We start from the raw sequence: 16286 nt of genomic DNA on the forward strand, positions 1-16286 counted from the left end.
CTACTTAAATTTTTAATATTATCATGAAATGACTCACAATGTTTGAGAGTGGTTTCGACCTCATTGGATTTCATATGGAGAAACTGGAATTTAAGATCTCACTCAATATCCTTCGTACTTAATGGGTTTTAGGATTTCAAAATTTGTGGGATTGCAATGTTTCCATTTCATCCTGCCATGTGGGAGGGTCTGAGATTGGCATTTGATCAAGAGCATGAAGCCCTTTAAGTACCTTGACGTTGGTGGCGTTGATTGCTGAACTTCATTGATTTTGGTGGTATTGATTATTGAACTCCTCTAACATGGCCTTAACAAAAATGTACCCTTCACTTAAAAGGAAAATAATTGGTTAGGCATGCTAAGTTATTTCTACCATATTATAAGGTTGAAGAGATGAACCCTTCACTCAAACCAAAATCATTGGTTAGGCATGTTAAACTTTTTAAATTTCTACCATATTATACGGTTGAGCAATCCAAGACTGAAGACTTTGAGCTAGATAATGTTTATGTAACTCTTGTTGATGATCACATTTCTAATAGTGTTGAACCAATGATGAGTTTCACGAGTGATCATGTTGATCAGTGATTTGTAATTTTGATGTCTAGTTTTGTTGTTGTTGCTACTACAACTAAGGTTGCAAGAGTCAAAGAAGTCTCAGACCAAGCCAAATGATGTTTATGTGGCTCATGTTGATGATCCCACGTCTCGTACTGGTTATGAGTTTGATCATGATGGGGAATGATCATGTTGATAACTGATATGTGGACTTGTAGTGTTGTAGGCCAACAGCTCCATAGCTTGTAGCATTGTTTTTGGACTCTAGAGGCCATTTAGAACCTCAATGATTATATATTTTGTTGTTGATAGTAGATACGTAATGCACCCGGTGCCATTTTGATATATTCACCTTTACATGGTATATATATGAGCAAACTTTGCATATTTTGTTTCTATTGGTTTGGAATCATGGTTTTATATCATATAATACTTTTCACTAAAAATAAATTATTTCATGCATTTTTTTGAAGATCAGTTCGTCCAGATCTGACAAATACAAATTTTCTGGTTCCGGTTCAGATACCAGTTTGATAGGTGGCCCGTTCCAGTTTTCAATACTATGATAAGAGCAAGATTGCAGACAGCTTATCAAAAATAGGACTGCTTCCTGGCTCAGGGTAATAGATCATTCAGATATATCAGAATGGCCACTTTCTAAAGATCTTTTTTTTAATCATTTCTCAAGATAGTTACTTTTTGTGTCTTTCAAGGACCTTTTTACTAATTCTATCTATGATATGTGTATACAAGACCTTTGGCTCAAAGGTACTAATAACAAATGTTTAGACATGATAATTTCTTTTAAAAATTTTGGGATTGTACAGCTAAGAAAAGATGTTAGAACTGTATGATGACACAGTCATCTGGGCACTTTTTTCTAATGTCTTCTGTCACGAGACAAGGAAGATTCTGAATGCTGCTTAGCATCTGATTTGTGTAATTTTGCTCCTTTTTGGAATAAAATTATGAATTTTTCTGCAGCAAAGTAAAGGTTCTGGAACAAATCCTTTTTAATGGTTCCATGCTATATACGTATAGGTGCATAGCTTATCACCTTATGAAACCTCAATGAAGTCCATCACTTCTACCTCCTAAAGTAAGATTAATAAATGTAAAACTGCTTCATCGAAAATTGGAACTTCAAACTTTTCAATAGTTCTTTTTAGTGAGACTATGACAACTGTTAAAGAGTGACATTTCTCCTGAAGGACCAGAACATTCCCTGACAGCTAGTGTAAAACATAGTTCCAATGAAATTGTATATTCCAGGAGTAAAACGCCTGAAAGTGCTATGAAAAAAGCAACTCCTTATCCAAGTCTACTACATATGACAAGGAACATTAGCATATGCATGTTTAAACTTGAACGTGTAGTGGGCAAATTGATCATTATCATAAACATCATTCATTGGCAGTAAACAAATGCACCAAATGCATTCAAGGTTTATACGGCTTTGCCCTTTGGCCAGATTAGTTAAAGCCAAAAGGCTATCAATGCATGTCCACTCGTCCATTCCCTTACCACTGCTTGGATATTACCATTCCTAGATGGAATGACTAAACAAACTCAGTCATAAGAGGTCAAAAGTAAAACTTATATCACTTTGTCCAATTGAATCAAATACCCAAAATAGAACATATAAAGTATTGCAAAAGTTAACTTTTAAATGTCTACAGAGCAAGACAAATTTTACCTGTTCTGTATATTCAGACTCTATCTGAAACATCATAGACATCATCCTTGTCAAGTGGATGACAGTGTTTCATCGAAATCCTGATCAGAGTGGTTCAAAAGAATCACATCTACTCACTTGGGGTAACCTCCATCTATGACATCAACACCCATTTCTAGTGTGCTTCCATGGTAGCCCAGACCTAGGAACTGCATACAACAAACCCATATTAGTTGTTCAAACAGAAAGGACTAGAGAGGTTTAAACCCCCTTTGCCACATTCAAAAACCAAAAAATAAAAGTTACCTGTAAGCATTTGTACCTTTTGGTATTGTGAAGTCTGTGGGCACCATCATAAACATCATTCATTGGGAGTAAAAAACCAAATGCACTAAATGCATTTCAGGTTTTTAATATTTGTAGCTTTTGCTCTTTGCCCTTTTACCAGATTAGTTAAAGGCTATCAATGGATGTTCACTAGTCCATACCCTTACATTGCTTGGATATTACCATTCCTAGATGGAAAGACTAAACAAAATGTCATAGAAGGACAAAACTTATATCACTTTGTCAAGTTGAATCAAATAACTAAAATGGAATATATAAAATGTTGCAAAAGTTTATAAACTTTTAAATGTCTACAGAGCAAGACAAAGTTTACCCATTCTGTATATTCAGACTCTATCTGATACATCATAGTCATCATCCTTGTCAAGTGGATGAGGATGTTTTCATCAAAATCCTGATCAGAGTGGTTGAAAGGAATCACAGCTACTCACATGGGTAACCTCCATCTATGACACCAACACCCATTTCTAGTGTGCTTCCAGGGTAGCCCAGACCTAGGAACTGCATACAACAAACCCATATTAGCTGTTCAAACAGAAAGGACTAGAGTGGTTTAAACCACTGTTTTAAAAACTGGCCATTTCAACTCCGATTCAGCCGAGTTGGTCTGAGTCATAGCCCAACTGGGTCGACTTGGGCTTTGAACCGGACCGTCCCACTGGGTTGTTACCAAGCCAGCCGAGTTGGCTAACGACTCGACCGGATCGGTAACAACCCGGCCGGCTCGGTAACAACCCGGCCGGTCAAGTCACTTCAACGACAATTTTTTTTTGAAATTTAATTTTTGGGGACTCCCTGGGCTTCCCTGTTTGACTCATGGGTTTCCCTATCTGACTCTGATCCCTAGTATTGATATGCTATTCATGGTAATGTTAAAAATTTAAGTAAAAGGATGAAAATGAAGATTAAGGAGAATGTCATGATGCTTGAGAGTGGTTCCGGCCTCGTTGGATTTCATATGGAGAAAGTAGAATTTTAGATTTCATTCAAAATCCAGTAGACTTATCAGTTTTTCAGGATTTCAAGATTGGGGGATTGCAATGTTTCCATTGAATTTTGTCATGTATTAGGGTATGGAACTCGTATTTAATCAAGAGCATCAATCCCTCTATGTACCTTGATGTTAGTGACACTGGTTGTCGAACTCCTCCAGGATTCGCCCCCAAACCAAGAGCTTCTGAAAATGTCATTCCCGCTCCCATAACACTGAGCCAGATGATGTTGGCAACTCTAGTAGTAGCCAATAGTACTGGTCACAGACTTTTGTTTTAGAGGCCATTTCTAGCCTGCTTGGTTATGTGTTTTTGTTTTGATCTCTATATCATCATCATGTATGTATTGGACAGTGCACTGGGTGCCATTTTGATATAATGGATATATTCATGAGCCTACTTTGATCATATGTTGTCTTCTATCTATATTCTAATGCTGTGTGTTTGGAAACATGAATGAAAATCTTTAAATTATGTGTTTTATAAAAAATAAATATTTAATGTATTTTTTACAAGGACCAAGTCATTGAAATCGAGCCGGCCGAGTCGATACCGAGTCGGAGTCAAAGTCAAAGTCAACCCTCTGCCAATCGGAGTCAGAGTTTTAAAACATTGGTTTAAACCCCCCTTTGCCACATTCAAAAACCAAAAAATAGACGTTACCTATGTGAGCATTTGTACCATCAGGTATGGTGAAGTCCTAGGGTACTATCATAAACATCATTCATTGGGAGTAAAACCAAATGTACTAAATGCATTCAAGGTTTTTATGGCTTTTGCTCTTTGTCCTTTTGCCAGACTAGTTAAAGGCTATCAATGGATATCCACTAGTCCACACCCTTACACTGCTTGTATATTACCATTCCTAGATGGAAAGACTAAACAAACTCAGTCATAGAAGGTCAAAACTTATATCACTTGCTCCAGTTGAGTCAAATACCTAAAATAGAATATATAAATGTTGCAAAAGCTTATAAACTTTTAAATGTCTACAGAAGAAGACAAAGTTTACCTGTTCTGTATATTCAGACTCCATCTGATACATCATAGTAATCATCCTTGTCAAGTGGATGAGGATTTTTCATCATTTTCCTTATCAGAGTAGTTGAAAAGAATCACATGTACTGGCTTGGGGTAACCTCTATCTGACACCAACGCTCATTCATAGTGTGCTTCCACGGTAGCCCAGACCTAGGAGCGGCATACAACAAACCCATATTAGCTGTTCAAACAGAGGCCTAGAGAGGTTTAAACCCCCCTTTGCCACATTCAAAAACCAAAAAATAGACGTTACCTATGTGAACATTTGTACCTTCGGGTATGGTGAAGTCTGTGGGTACTATCATAAACATCATTCATTGGGAGTAAAACCAAATGTACTAAATGCATTTAAGATTTTTGTGGCTTTTGCTCTTTGCCCTTTTGCCAGACTAGTTAAAGGCTATCAATGGATGTCCACTAGTCCATACCCATACACTGCTTGGATATTACCATTCCTAGATGGAAAGGTCAAAACTTATATCACTTTCTCCAGTTGAATCAAATACCTAAAATAGAATATATAAAATGTTGCAAAAGCTTATAAACTTTTAACTGTATACAGAACAAGACAAAGTTTACCTGTTCTGTATATTCAGACTCCATCTGGTACATCATAGTAATCATCCTTGTCAAGTGGATGAGGATTTTTCATCATTATCCTTATCAGAGTAGTTGAAACGAATCACATCTAGTGGCTTGGGGTAACCTCTATCTGACTCCAACGCTCATTCCTTAGCGTGCTTCCACGGTAGCCCAGACCTAGGAGCCACATACAACAAACCCATATTAGCTGTTCAAACAGAAAGGACCACAGAGGTTTAAACCCCCTTGGCCACACAATCAAAAACCAAAACAGAATCGATGTTACCTATGTGAGCACCACTGAAGTATTCACACTGAAACAACAGACACGAAAAGTTCTGCAATTCATTGGATAAAAATAAATAGAAATTTTAAGGCCACACGAGGAGAAAATGGCATTGAAAACACATCTGAGGTCCCATCCAGCTACAGGGAGGAAAGATATCATTGGGAGAAAGGCCTCTTCGCACAAGAGGGAAAGATGTGCAGAATTCAAAAAGAAAAAATCAGAAAATGGAACTGTAAATTGAATAATCTTAGGCAAAATACAAGGCTCATTCAGAAGCAGACTGGAGCAAATAATCAGGTTTTCATTTTTTATGTTTTAATATTGAATTGGAGAATATAAAGTAATTCATAATATACATGACACTTTGGGGCTAAATTATATAAAATCCTGTAATAATGAAAAAATCACTTATTTAATATTCTAAGCTCAATGCTCAAATATATGGCATTATCTAAATGCACTTGGAAACATACTCGCATAATATGCATCAGAAATCCGTATAAAAGGGAAAATTACTCCAGGAACTTTTTGACTAGCAAAAATCTTACAAAGAGTTAGTCTTAAAATCTTTAGTTGTATTAAAGCACCACAGAGGTTTAAAGTTTAAACCCACTTGGCCACAATCAAAAACAAAAACAGAATCCATGTTACCTATGTGAGCATTTGTACCTTTGAGTGTGGTGAAGTCTGTCGCACCACTGAAGTATTCACACTGCAACCACAAACACGAAAATTTCGGCAATTCATTGGATAAAAATAAATATAAATTGCAAGGCCACACGAGAAGAAAATAGCATTGAAAACACATCTGAGATCCCATCCAGCTACTGGGAGGAAAGATATCAGTGGGAGAAAGGCCTCTTCACACAAGAGGGAAAGATGTGCAGTATTCGAAAAAATATATCAGAGAATGGAACTGTAAATTGAATAATCTTAGGCAAAATACAAGGCTCATTGGGAAGCAGACTGGAGCAAATAATCAGGTTTTCATTTTTATGTTTTAATGTTGAATTGGAGAATATAAGGTAATTCATAATATAAAATCCTGTAATAATAAAAAATCACTTATTTAATATTCTAAGCTCAATGCTCAAATATGTGGAATTATGTAAATGCACTTGGAAACATAACTTTTTGACTAGTAAAAATCTTACAAAGAGTTTGTCTTGAAATCTTTAGTTGTATTAAAGCACACGTTAACCTTTACTACAAATATTTTCCAAATGACAAACTGTCACTTTAATGGCAAAATGATGGCATCTTACAAAAAGCCAAGAACTTTTACCTAATGTTGTTAGCATTAATTAAATGCACCATTTCTAACAATATTATTACAGATAATTTACAGCTGGTATTTAGAAGTGTAAAAATACTGTACCATATAAGGCTACAAGTTTAAAAATTCACATATTGCAAGTTATTACAAAACTTAAACAAGGCATTTGGAAATTAGGAGTGCACAACAAATCACACGGAAGATTTGAATACACTCCATTGATATAAACTAGTATGTCTTCCTTTTTATGCTATTACGTCTTCCTTTTAATGCTTCATGGCATACACCTCGTTAACAGATCTATAGTTTCAGCCGACTCAAGTGATCCGTGAAGAAGCTCACCACCTAAAATACCACGTCTGCCTTGTTCTGCGTCATGGCACACACCTTGACCTCACTAACAGGTCTATAGCTTCCGTGAACTAAAGTGATCCATGAAGTAAGGCCTGCTGAAAACATTTACAAATTAAGATAGTCTGGATGCAACATTTACAAATCAACGACCCCAGGGGCATATGCAACAATCTTTTTCAGCCCAACTGGCATAAACTGTTTCAACATTTTCTAAAGACCAAATAAAGGTCAAAAACTGTAGTTTACACAGCATTGACTGTATTGGAAAAAAAATTGAGGCGTGTATCATTAATCTAAAACGTCCTTACAAAAGCATTGGTGATAAATATGAAGTGATGTGGCTCCAAACACAGAAGCTACATCAGATTGAATTCCAACACTGATTTCCATACAATTGTAAAGCCTATTCAGTTCAAAAGGTGATCCTTTCAAAGCTGCTACACTAAATTAGTACCTGAAAAAAACAGCATCCTACATAAGAGAGGCCTTTGTTAAGAAATTTTACAATATACTAAATCAATCCGGAAGCATTATCTGGCTGCTTCTGCGGTTTCCGTGCTGCAAAGGCTTCTCTTCATCAGGGGAATCAAGCATTGCTCAAATAGAATTTTCTCTATTCTTTATCTTTGTGCTTTTTCTTCTTTTTTTCACTCTTTTCCTTCTCTTCATGGACGTGTATCTCCTGCACCGGAGTCTCTTCTCCCTTCTCTTTGTGCTTTTTCTTCTTCTTCTTCTCGCTCTTCTCCACTTCTTCGTCTTCCTCTTCCTTTTGCTCTTCTACCTTACTTTTATCCTTCTTTTTCTTCTTCTCGCTTTTCTCCACTTCTTCCTCTTCCTCTTCTTTTTGCTCTTCTACCTTACTTTTATCCTTCTTTTTCTTCTTCTCACTTTTCTCTAGCTTATAAACTTCCTCGACTTCATCATTGTCCTCCTTCTTCTTCTTTTTCTTCTTCTTCTTTTCAGAGCTCTCTGTAATTTCCTCCTCTTCCTCTACCTTCATCTTCTTTTTCTCCGGTCCAACCGGACTGACGGACTCTCTCTTTCGTTTTGCGTCATCTGCTTCCTCGGCATTTCCATCTTCCTTATGTTTTTTCTTCTTCTTCTTCTCTTTCTTTCCAGCTTCTGGGGTCCCTGATACCCCGCCTTCTGCCACAAGTTTATCTTCCTGCATATTAACTAACTCAGGCATTTTATCTACCTTAGCATTAGCAGATCCAGCCGTCACTGCCATGCCAGCAACTGTGGCATCTCCACCAGCAGGCAATGAAATGTTCCTCGACCACTCTTGAGGAGTTTTCTCGTTGGGTTTCCCATGCTTATCCAAAAGCCCCTCTGCAATCATCTTCTTCTTCATCGATGCCTTTGGACCCAATCCCCATTTCCGAGGATATGTATCCCTCTCCATAACCACCCTCTTCACCTTTGCAACCACCCCATGATCGCAAGTTGCCATGACCGCCGTAGTCATCTGTGCTACACCGAGAGCAATGGCCTCTCCCTTTGTAGTCATCAAGACCACCTCTTCCCCCACCTCAATTCCATTCTCAAACCTCAGCAGCCCTGGAACCATGAGCTTTGCACCGTAACAGATTGCGTTGACTGAAGAATCCTTGACAACCAACCTCTTATAACTAGTTAAAAGGACCTCCAGAGGCATTATGATCCTCCTGAGATAAGACTCATCCTTGTAATTGTCATACATCCACTGGGCATCCAGAACATCATGCATTGTGACAAGATTATCCTTTTCCCCCAGAATCCCAGATCTCACTCTTCTAAGCTCCTGCATATGACCACCCACCCCAAGCAGCAGACCCAAATGAACACAGAGAGTCCTTATATAAGTCCCAGCCTCGCATGACACCCAAAAGACAACTAAATGCTTTTCAACATCATACTCAAGGAGCTTACTCTCATAAATGGTCCTTATACGTAGCTGCCTCTTGACGGCCGAAATGAGAGGCGGACGCTGAAATAGAGCCCCAGTAAGCGTCTCCAGAGCTCTGCCAACTTTAGATACATCAGGCACAGCCGAATGAAGGCGAGCCACACAAACATACTCTTTCCCGGCACCCTGCTGCGCCTTAACGAGCCTGGTGGCCCTGTCAACACAGACAATGAGACTACCGGTCACCTTGGGGTCCAGAGTCCCACTGTGGCCAGTTTTCTCCACTCTGAGAATCCTTCGTATCCATGCAACCACTTCATGGGAGGAGGGATTTGCAGGCTTGTCAAGATTAATAACCCCGTAGCGAATATAGTCATAGAGAGGCCTTTTGAGCGGGGAGCTACCTGTTGGAAGAGGTGTGTAGTGGCCCGTTCTGACATTGAGCTTGTCGTAGTTCTTCAGAAGGATCGGCCAGTCAGAGGTATCGAGTGCAGGTGTAATGCTCTGGGGTTTTATCAGATACTCTGTCGCCGCTTGCTCTGCCCCCAGGCTCGACTTCCCCACCGCCGTGACTGTTTCTTCCTCCACCTTCTCATGCTTCTCTCGCTTCTTCTTCTTCTCCGGCGTCGTCGACATGGCTGATCAGTAAACCCGCAACGCACAGTTTCGTTACTGGACACCGCCTCGCAGCTGTGAATAGAGAGAACTTACAGTGAATCTAAATGTTCAAGGGGAGGAGGGCTTTACAAGCAACACGATCCAGGGTTTAGGGTTTTAGATTGGTTTTAGGGTTTCACTTTCCTTCTAATTTTTTATCATATCATTCCATGAATTTTACATCGTACTGATTTTAGGGTTTCGACCTTCCCTTCTGAGTTTTTATCATATTATCCATGAATTATGTCGCATCGAATTGCTCAACTTAAAAAATGCGAAAGATGGTTGAAAAAATATATATATATGATAAAAATAAAAATAAAAAATACATTAAGAGGAAGTGCATTGGTGTATTCGCGTGTAAATATTTTGAGAAATTAAAATCACACAAAATAAGAAAATTAATAATTAAAATAAAATATTAAAAAAGGTTAATAATTAAAATAAAATATTAAAAAAAGAGTTAATAATTAAAATAAAATCGAGGTAATGTAGTTAATTTATTATTGATATTTTTGGGTTCCAAGTTTTGATAATCTATGGTTTTGTGAATGGTATTTTAATGAAAAAATAAATATTACATACAAATACATATATTCTATTAGTTTAGATCCATCTTAATTTTAGATTTACAAGTGGCAAGAAGGATCGAATCTCTTGAGGTGTAAACTTTTTTTAGATTGAAAAGAGATTTGATCTCCAATTAAGAAGAATATAGGCTAGTATTAATATTTTTAAAAGTTGCATATGAAAACAAAATCATCTCAATGAATCGATAACAATATAACAAAAGAAATATGGTATAATACAAAATCAGATTTTATTTTTTATTGATATGTTTTTTAAAAATGTGGATTGGCCCCGGATGCGGGTGCTACCTTGCCAGCTCAAGGAGAGCCACGTGCCCAGCACGGGCTGCCACGTGAAGGCTGGAGGGCTTTAATGCCTCTCGCCGCCAACACTCCAAGCCGGGAATTGCAGAGTTATTGCCTTAATGAAGGCGCTGGACGCGATGGAAGGGACGCAGAGCGCATTCAATGCGATCGAGCTGCAGAGGAATGTTGATGGGTTTAAGACGGAGCGAATGTTGGCATGCGGAGCTCAGTTCGATGTGGAATTTGCCCAGATCTCTGAGCAAAGCTGTGTTATTGCTGTTGATTGCTTGGGCGAGGCTTGCCCCTTGCTGGTTATTCGCGGTTCTTGCTTGTGTTCGATTGTGCTCTGGTGCGAGCCAATTTGGAGGGGAAAATTCTCTGGGGAGGAGCGCGGAGATAGCAGGCCCTCATCCGCTGTGGAGAAAGTTAAGGAAGCTGAAGATAGCATGGTGCGAGAGAGGATGCCTAGCAGGAGAGGAAGGAGCTCAAGGCGTGGAAATTCCTCCCGCTCACCTGCAATGGACACTCACCACCATTGTTGCTGCTGTTATTGTTATCCAAGAGTGGGAGCTTCCCCTGTTCAAGCTAGTCAGTTTATGGAGGCTGGTGGATCCAGTGATGGTGCGCCTAGACTCCCTGCGTTCGGATCAGTTATCTTCACCCTGGGTAGCTCCAGGGACAATGCCGGCATTAATGCCCACATCTCAGTGCTATTCACCAAGATCCCTGGGGAGAGTGAAGAAGGAGTGCAGCAGCTCCCTGCTGAGGAAATTCAAGAGGATGACAAAGGGAAACGGCCAATGGGGGAGTCTTCAAGTGCAGGGGGCAATTCACTGCAGGCGCCTCAGCAAGCACCTTCCCGAGCTCGCGAACCTGAACTGCCAGCCCCAGCGCATAATCCCATGGCGATGTGGGAGGGATACTCGGAAGGACAAGGCTGGGTTACAATTGTGGAAGAAGAACCAGAGGAGTAACCCCCAGCGGCACTCCCTCGTCTTTCTCGGCTGACTCTGGGATCGCGGTTGGCTTCTGATATACTCCTCTTGTCTTTTGTCTTATGTATTCAGTTATTTCTCAGGTCGATACTTGTTTCTTTCTCCGTTTTGGGACATGGCCGCGGCCATTATAGTCTTTGTCTCAGGTCGATACTTGTTTCTTTCTCTGTTTTGGGTCATGGCCACGGCCATTATAGTCTTTCTGTTTTGGGTAATGCACGATGCTTATATGGACTTCTGGGTCATGTGTCATTTGAAGGATGCCCCTGCGTGGGCTTTGTCAGTACTATATGGGATCATTAGTCTTTCTGTTTTGAGTCTGTTAGAGCTGCCCACAGAGCCACTGTTGGACCTGGGCAGCCAGTCCTCCTGATTGTAAGTTTTTCCTGTACATATTAATATATAAGTAGTTAGTGTTGCTGAGAAAAAAAAAAAAAATGTGGATTGGGATAGTTCACTTAGCAAAAGCATATAAATGTATTATGCAAATAGTATGAGATCATTGGTTCAATCTTTTGATTAACCTGTGTCCACATTAGGGCCAGGCATGATACACCTTGTGGTTATAATGGTAGTAGGCGGAATCAACCTCATATTAAGCAAGCAAGAGACTGCCAAGTTGTCGATTCCAATTGTCACAAAAACTTTTAAAAAATAAAAATAATGTATTAGAAAAATGTCATTAAAATATAGTTTAAGTTTTAGGATTAATTTATATAACTATGTTGTGTAAAGTTGATAGCAAGGTAGGAGTGGCAAGAAGGGTAGAGATTCTTAGAAATCTTGATGGAGAAACAAAAATAAAGTTCGCATAGGGATTGAGTCAAAGAACAAATAATTTAGCCAAGATGTACGTTCTCTTGCTAGGCCTCTAGTTAGTCAAAGAGCAAAACATCTCCTCCATAGTCATCCTAGGGGATTCTCTCATCATAATTTAGCACCTCCAATCGAAGTCCCTCCCTAAGAACAATTTGCACTCTCTCCTTCTCAAAATAATATATGGTATTCTCAACTCCTTTTCACATAAATCATATTATCATATCCTTTGAAATCAAAATAAAGAGGTTGATTGACAAGCCAACATTGCATGTCAGCTGGAAGAAGGCCAATATGAGGTTAATGGTTCCCTCAAATGGATGGTTATTCCGTGAATAAATTAATTCAAGTTCCTAGTCCTCCCTCCATTCGTAGGAAAATGGATTGGAATAAGGCATGGTTCAATCATTATCGCAAGGATATAGGAATGGTTCCCTTCCCATTCCCCCAAAACAGGCTTGTGTGGGAAATCACTTAACGTTCTCTAGGTGGCGTCCTTTGCATGTCTTGTCATTTGAGATAGCATGATTCAAGACAGTCGGCATGTGGAGCAATAACACAATCCATGCACCACAAATTATATCCAGCCATCAACATTGTAACAACCCTAGTGAAAATTCCATGTAATAAAAGTTAATAAAGGCAAAATAATAACCACGGTTGATGGGACACTTATTCCAAGCTAAATGTTTGGCAAAAGCATAGTGATGGGGATCACTTGTGGTTGTTCAATGGCTAAGGAAATTCGCAAAGGCAATGGCTAAGGTTTTGGAAAGGCAAAATGGCATTTTTGGCACATTTATTTATGAAAATAATGAAAATTAGGAGAAAAGGGAGGTGAAAGGTCACAGGTTACATCCTCAGAAGCGAGGAGTATGCCCGCGTGTTCCGACGAGAACACCAAAAAAACCTAATTCAGTGAAAATGAAAATGAAGGAAAATGAAGAAAATAGAGGCCTTATTGATAAAAAGGCTTATGAGGATCAGTTGGTAACCTTTTGTTAGTGCAGTGTTGGAGCTCTCTCATTATTCTCTCTCTCATACTATTAGATACTTAGAGTTTTTCTTAGAGCACTCTTGGAGAGTGTTGCATACTTGGATTTTTTGAGCAAGAAGGCAAAGGAAGAGCAAGAAATTACAAGAGGACATCAGGATCAACCGCTACAGCGGGATTTGCTTGCAGGTACCGAGTTGCATGTATGTTTTCCTCACTAGTTTTGGCATGCATGTGGATTATTGGTCATGATCTATCACTGGCATGGAGGACTGCCTGGATTGGCAGTGCATTGCCTAGCCTTGCCATTTCCTGAATAGCCATGGAAATTGTGGGTTTATTTCCTTGTTTGTTTTTTGGTTGGTTCTCGTGTTTCCTTAGCTTGGGTTGAGTTACTAGTTTCTAGAGCCTTGGTTGGACAAACGCTCTGGAGCCTGTAACAGCTTGGGTTGAGTTACTAGTCACGTAGCCTTGGTTGGACAAAAGCTCTGGAGCGCTTGGTGGGTTTAGTTACTAGTCCGGGAGCCTTGGTTGGACAAACACTCTGAAGTCCGGCGGTAACTGTGGATTGAGTTACTGGTCCTGGAGCCTTGGTTAGAACAAACGCTCGAGAGCCCTGGATGGCTGGGATAGAGACCAATCTGATGATGGTTTTGGTGATGTTCGGCCGTGAGGTGGAACCATTGTTTGATGGGTTGAGGTGGATGGCCTCTGGAAGCCCTGGATGGGTTTGGATTGATGTGTTCTATGAGATCCCACATTCATGCTTAGAATATGGCATGAGGGTGAATGGCTGAAGAGAGATTTGGCTCAACCATTCTACGGTTGGGTAGAACGTGGAAGTCCCATCGTGGGTTTGGATTTTGCATGGTCAATATGAGGTTATTTCTCCTTGTATTTCTATGAGTATTGTACTGATTTATATGTGGATCATATGGTTGTGATTTCATTGGTATTTTTGTTGCTATTTTGTTGGTATATATATATATATATATATATATATATATATATATATATATTATGACAGTAGCTATGTATGGCTCTCATCATGTTTTTTACTGGTAATTGAATGAACAATGTATATATGACGTAATGGATGAAATGGCAATTGATGTGTTGAGACATCAATGTTTCTTAGCGATTCTCAACTAAGTATGAGACCCCTATGCTCATATATGTTGTTTACACCTGTAGATTACATTTTCATGATATGTTTGACAAAATGCCTATCATGGCTAGTAAGGCTCCAGTCAAGGTCTCATTCAAGTTATTGCATTTCTATTGTCATTTCCTTATTATTGAATTGTTTTGAAGATGTGATTCAATTTTGGGAAGTGACTTGGGCTCTGGACCTGAAAAAGTGGCTCAAATCCCAGGGACGCTGGCTTGCAAGCCTGTGAGAGCGTCTAGAGGTCCCTGGACGTTGGCATGCCCATAGCATGAGAGCATCCAGAGGTCACGTGGTCCAAAAGCTCAGTGGGACCTAAGGGCTGGTTGGCAGAAAGGTTGGATTGGTTCCTAATGTTGATGTTGAATGTTTGTATGGTGTGTTTCCATCAGTTCCACTTCCTTAACATGGCTTAGGAGGTTGAATCATATCATAGCGGCCTCTCATCGGTTGTTTTCCTTGGTTGGTCGGTTTCTTAGGTAGATCTAGTAGGAGGGTGCTACAGACATTATCCCCTCCCAGGTTTCATATTGGTTTGGAAGGATAGAATATGGTGTAATCTGAAGGATATGGCGTCGATAGCATCTTCGAAAGCGTGGGAGCCTATGGAATTCTAATCAACATTCATGGACACTAAGATCAGGCTAAAGTTGTAGAATCATAGGTGCAATTATATATATGGTCTCCCCTATGGCAAATGCTACATCTAGTGGATCGGTAAGTCTAGTTTCAAGTCCCTTCACATAGTAAGTTGGTTTCCTCCTGGGTTGTGCTCCCGTCGCTAGTCTAGGATTGGGGTTCTCTCACTTTTAAAAAATGCAGGTCCCTCCATTTGCACAAGTCCTAGGTTCCAGTGGATTGAGAACGTGAAGGATTTCTCAAACTTTCTTAGGCAAGAAAATCGGTCTGTAACTACACCAGTTTCTAAAGTGGTATACTCGCGCTATAGCTCCTTGAGGGTGCAAAAGGAAATTGTTATTGAGAACAAGCAATTTTAGAGTCAAAGTAGTCTGGTCATTATATTATTTCTTAGAATTGGACTTGATTCAGCGGTAAATTCTCGTCCACCCTCCTGCATTTCTGCCACGAATTGTGCTTTTATGAGACCAACTACTTAGAAAATCCCAATTCGGAGGTTCACGACACTATTATTGGAGACTTGAGATTTACTCGACACTACATGCATATCTTCTCAATGGAATGCCATTGTCACCTCTACTTGCACCCTCCGCTATATTGGCTTGAGGAAGTCAATGACCTCCATCAACCAATATTATCCTTAATAAAGGAAATGCATAATCAGAAAGCCAAAATTAGTCAATTGGAGGACGAGATGGACTAGGTGCACCGCCAATTTGCAGATTTTCAAGCTCAACAGAATAACGAAGACGATAAAAGCATGGCCAAGAGTGCCCCTGACAACCCCATGGACAAAATGCCCATAGACCCTCGTCAATAAGCCATGACAGCTCCATGTAAATGCATTTCAATATGTGATCAGTATTATCGAGTCTATAGTAGCAGATGTCTCAATTTTGGTCCTAAAAAGGATTGTAGAAAAAAATTGTCAGAATATTTTGAGATACTTCTTCCAACACTTCTTGAAACTTTTGTACCTCTAAGAAAAATGTAATTTTCTCGTGTATCTCTCTATGACTGAGCGCGAAATTAATAGAAATTCCTTGTCATTTGTGTAAAAAAAAAAATTGATAGCAAGGCAAATCCTTCTATAGAATTTGTAAGATTCCAATAATAATGAAAAAAAAACTTTATTGTGC

At 39.4% G+C, this 16286-nt stretch overlaps 1 protein-coding gene across 1 annotated transcript; it reads right to left on the reverse strand.

The window, feature by feature from the left end:
- Positions 1–7367: 7367 nt before the first annotated feature.
- NAP57 (NAP57 homolog) lies at positions 7368–9912 on the reverse strand. Its single transcript, XM_089385445.1, has one exon. It carries the CDS (start codon positions 9637–9639, stop codon positions 7729–7731), a length of 1911 nt encoding a protein of 636 aa, XP_089241571.1. The 5' UTR covers positions 9640–9912; the 3' UTR covers positions 7368–7728.
- Positions 9913–16286: the final 6374 nt, after the last annotated feature.

The sequence above is a fragment of the Pinus tabuliformis genome, chromosome Q (assembly GCF_031772625.1).
Source record: "Pinus tabuliformis cultivar Carrire ecotype Pingquan chromosome Q, CPIR1, whole genome shotgun sequence".
Taxonomy (NCBI): domain Eukaryota; kingdom Viridiplantae; phylum Streptophyta; class Pinopsida; order Pinales; family Pinaceae; genus Pinus; species Pinus tabuliformis.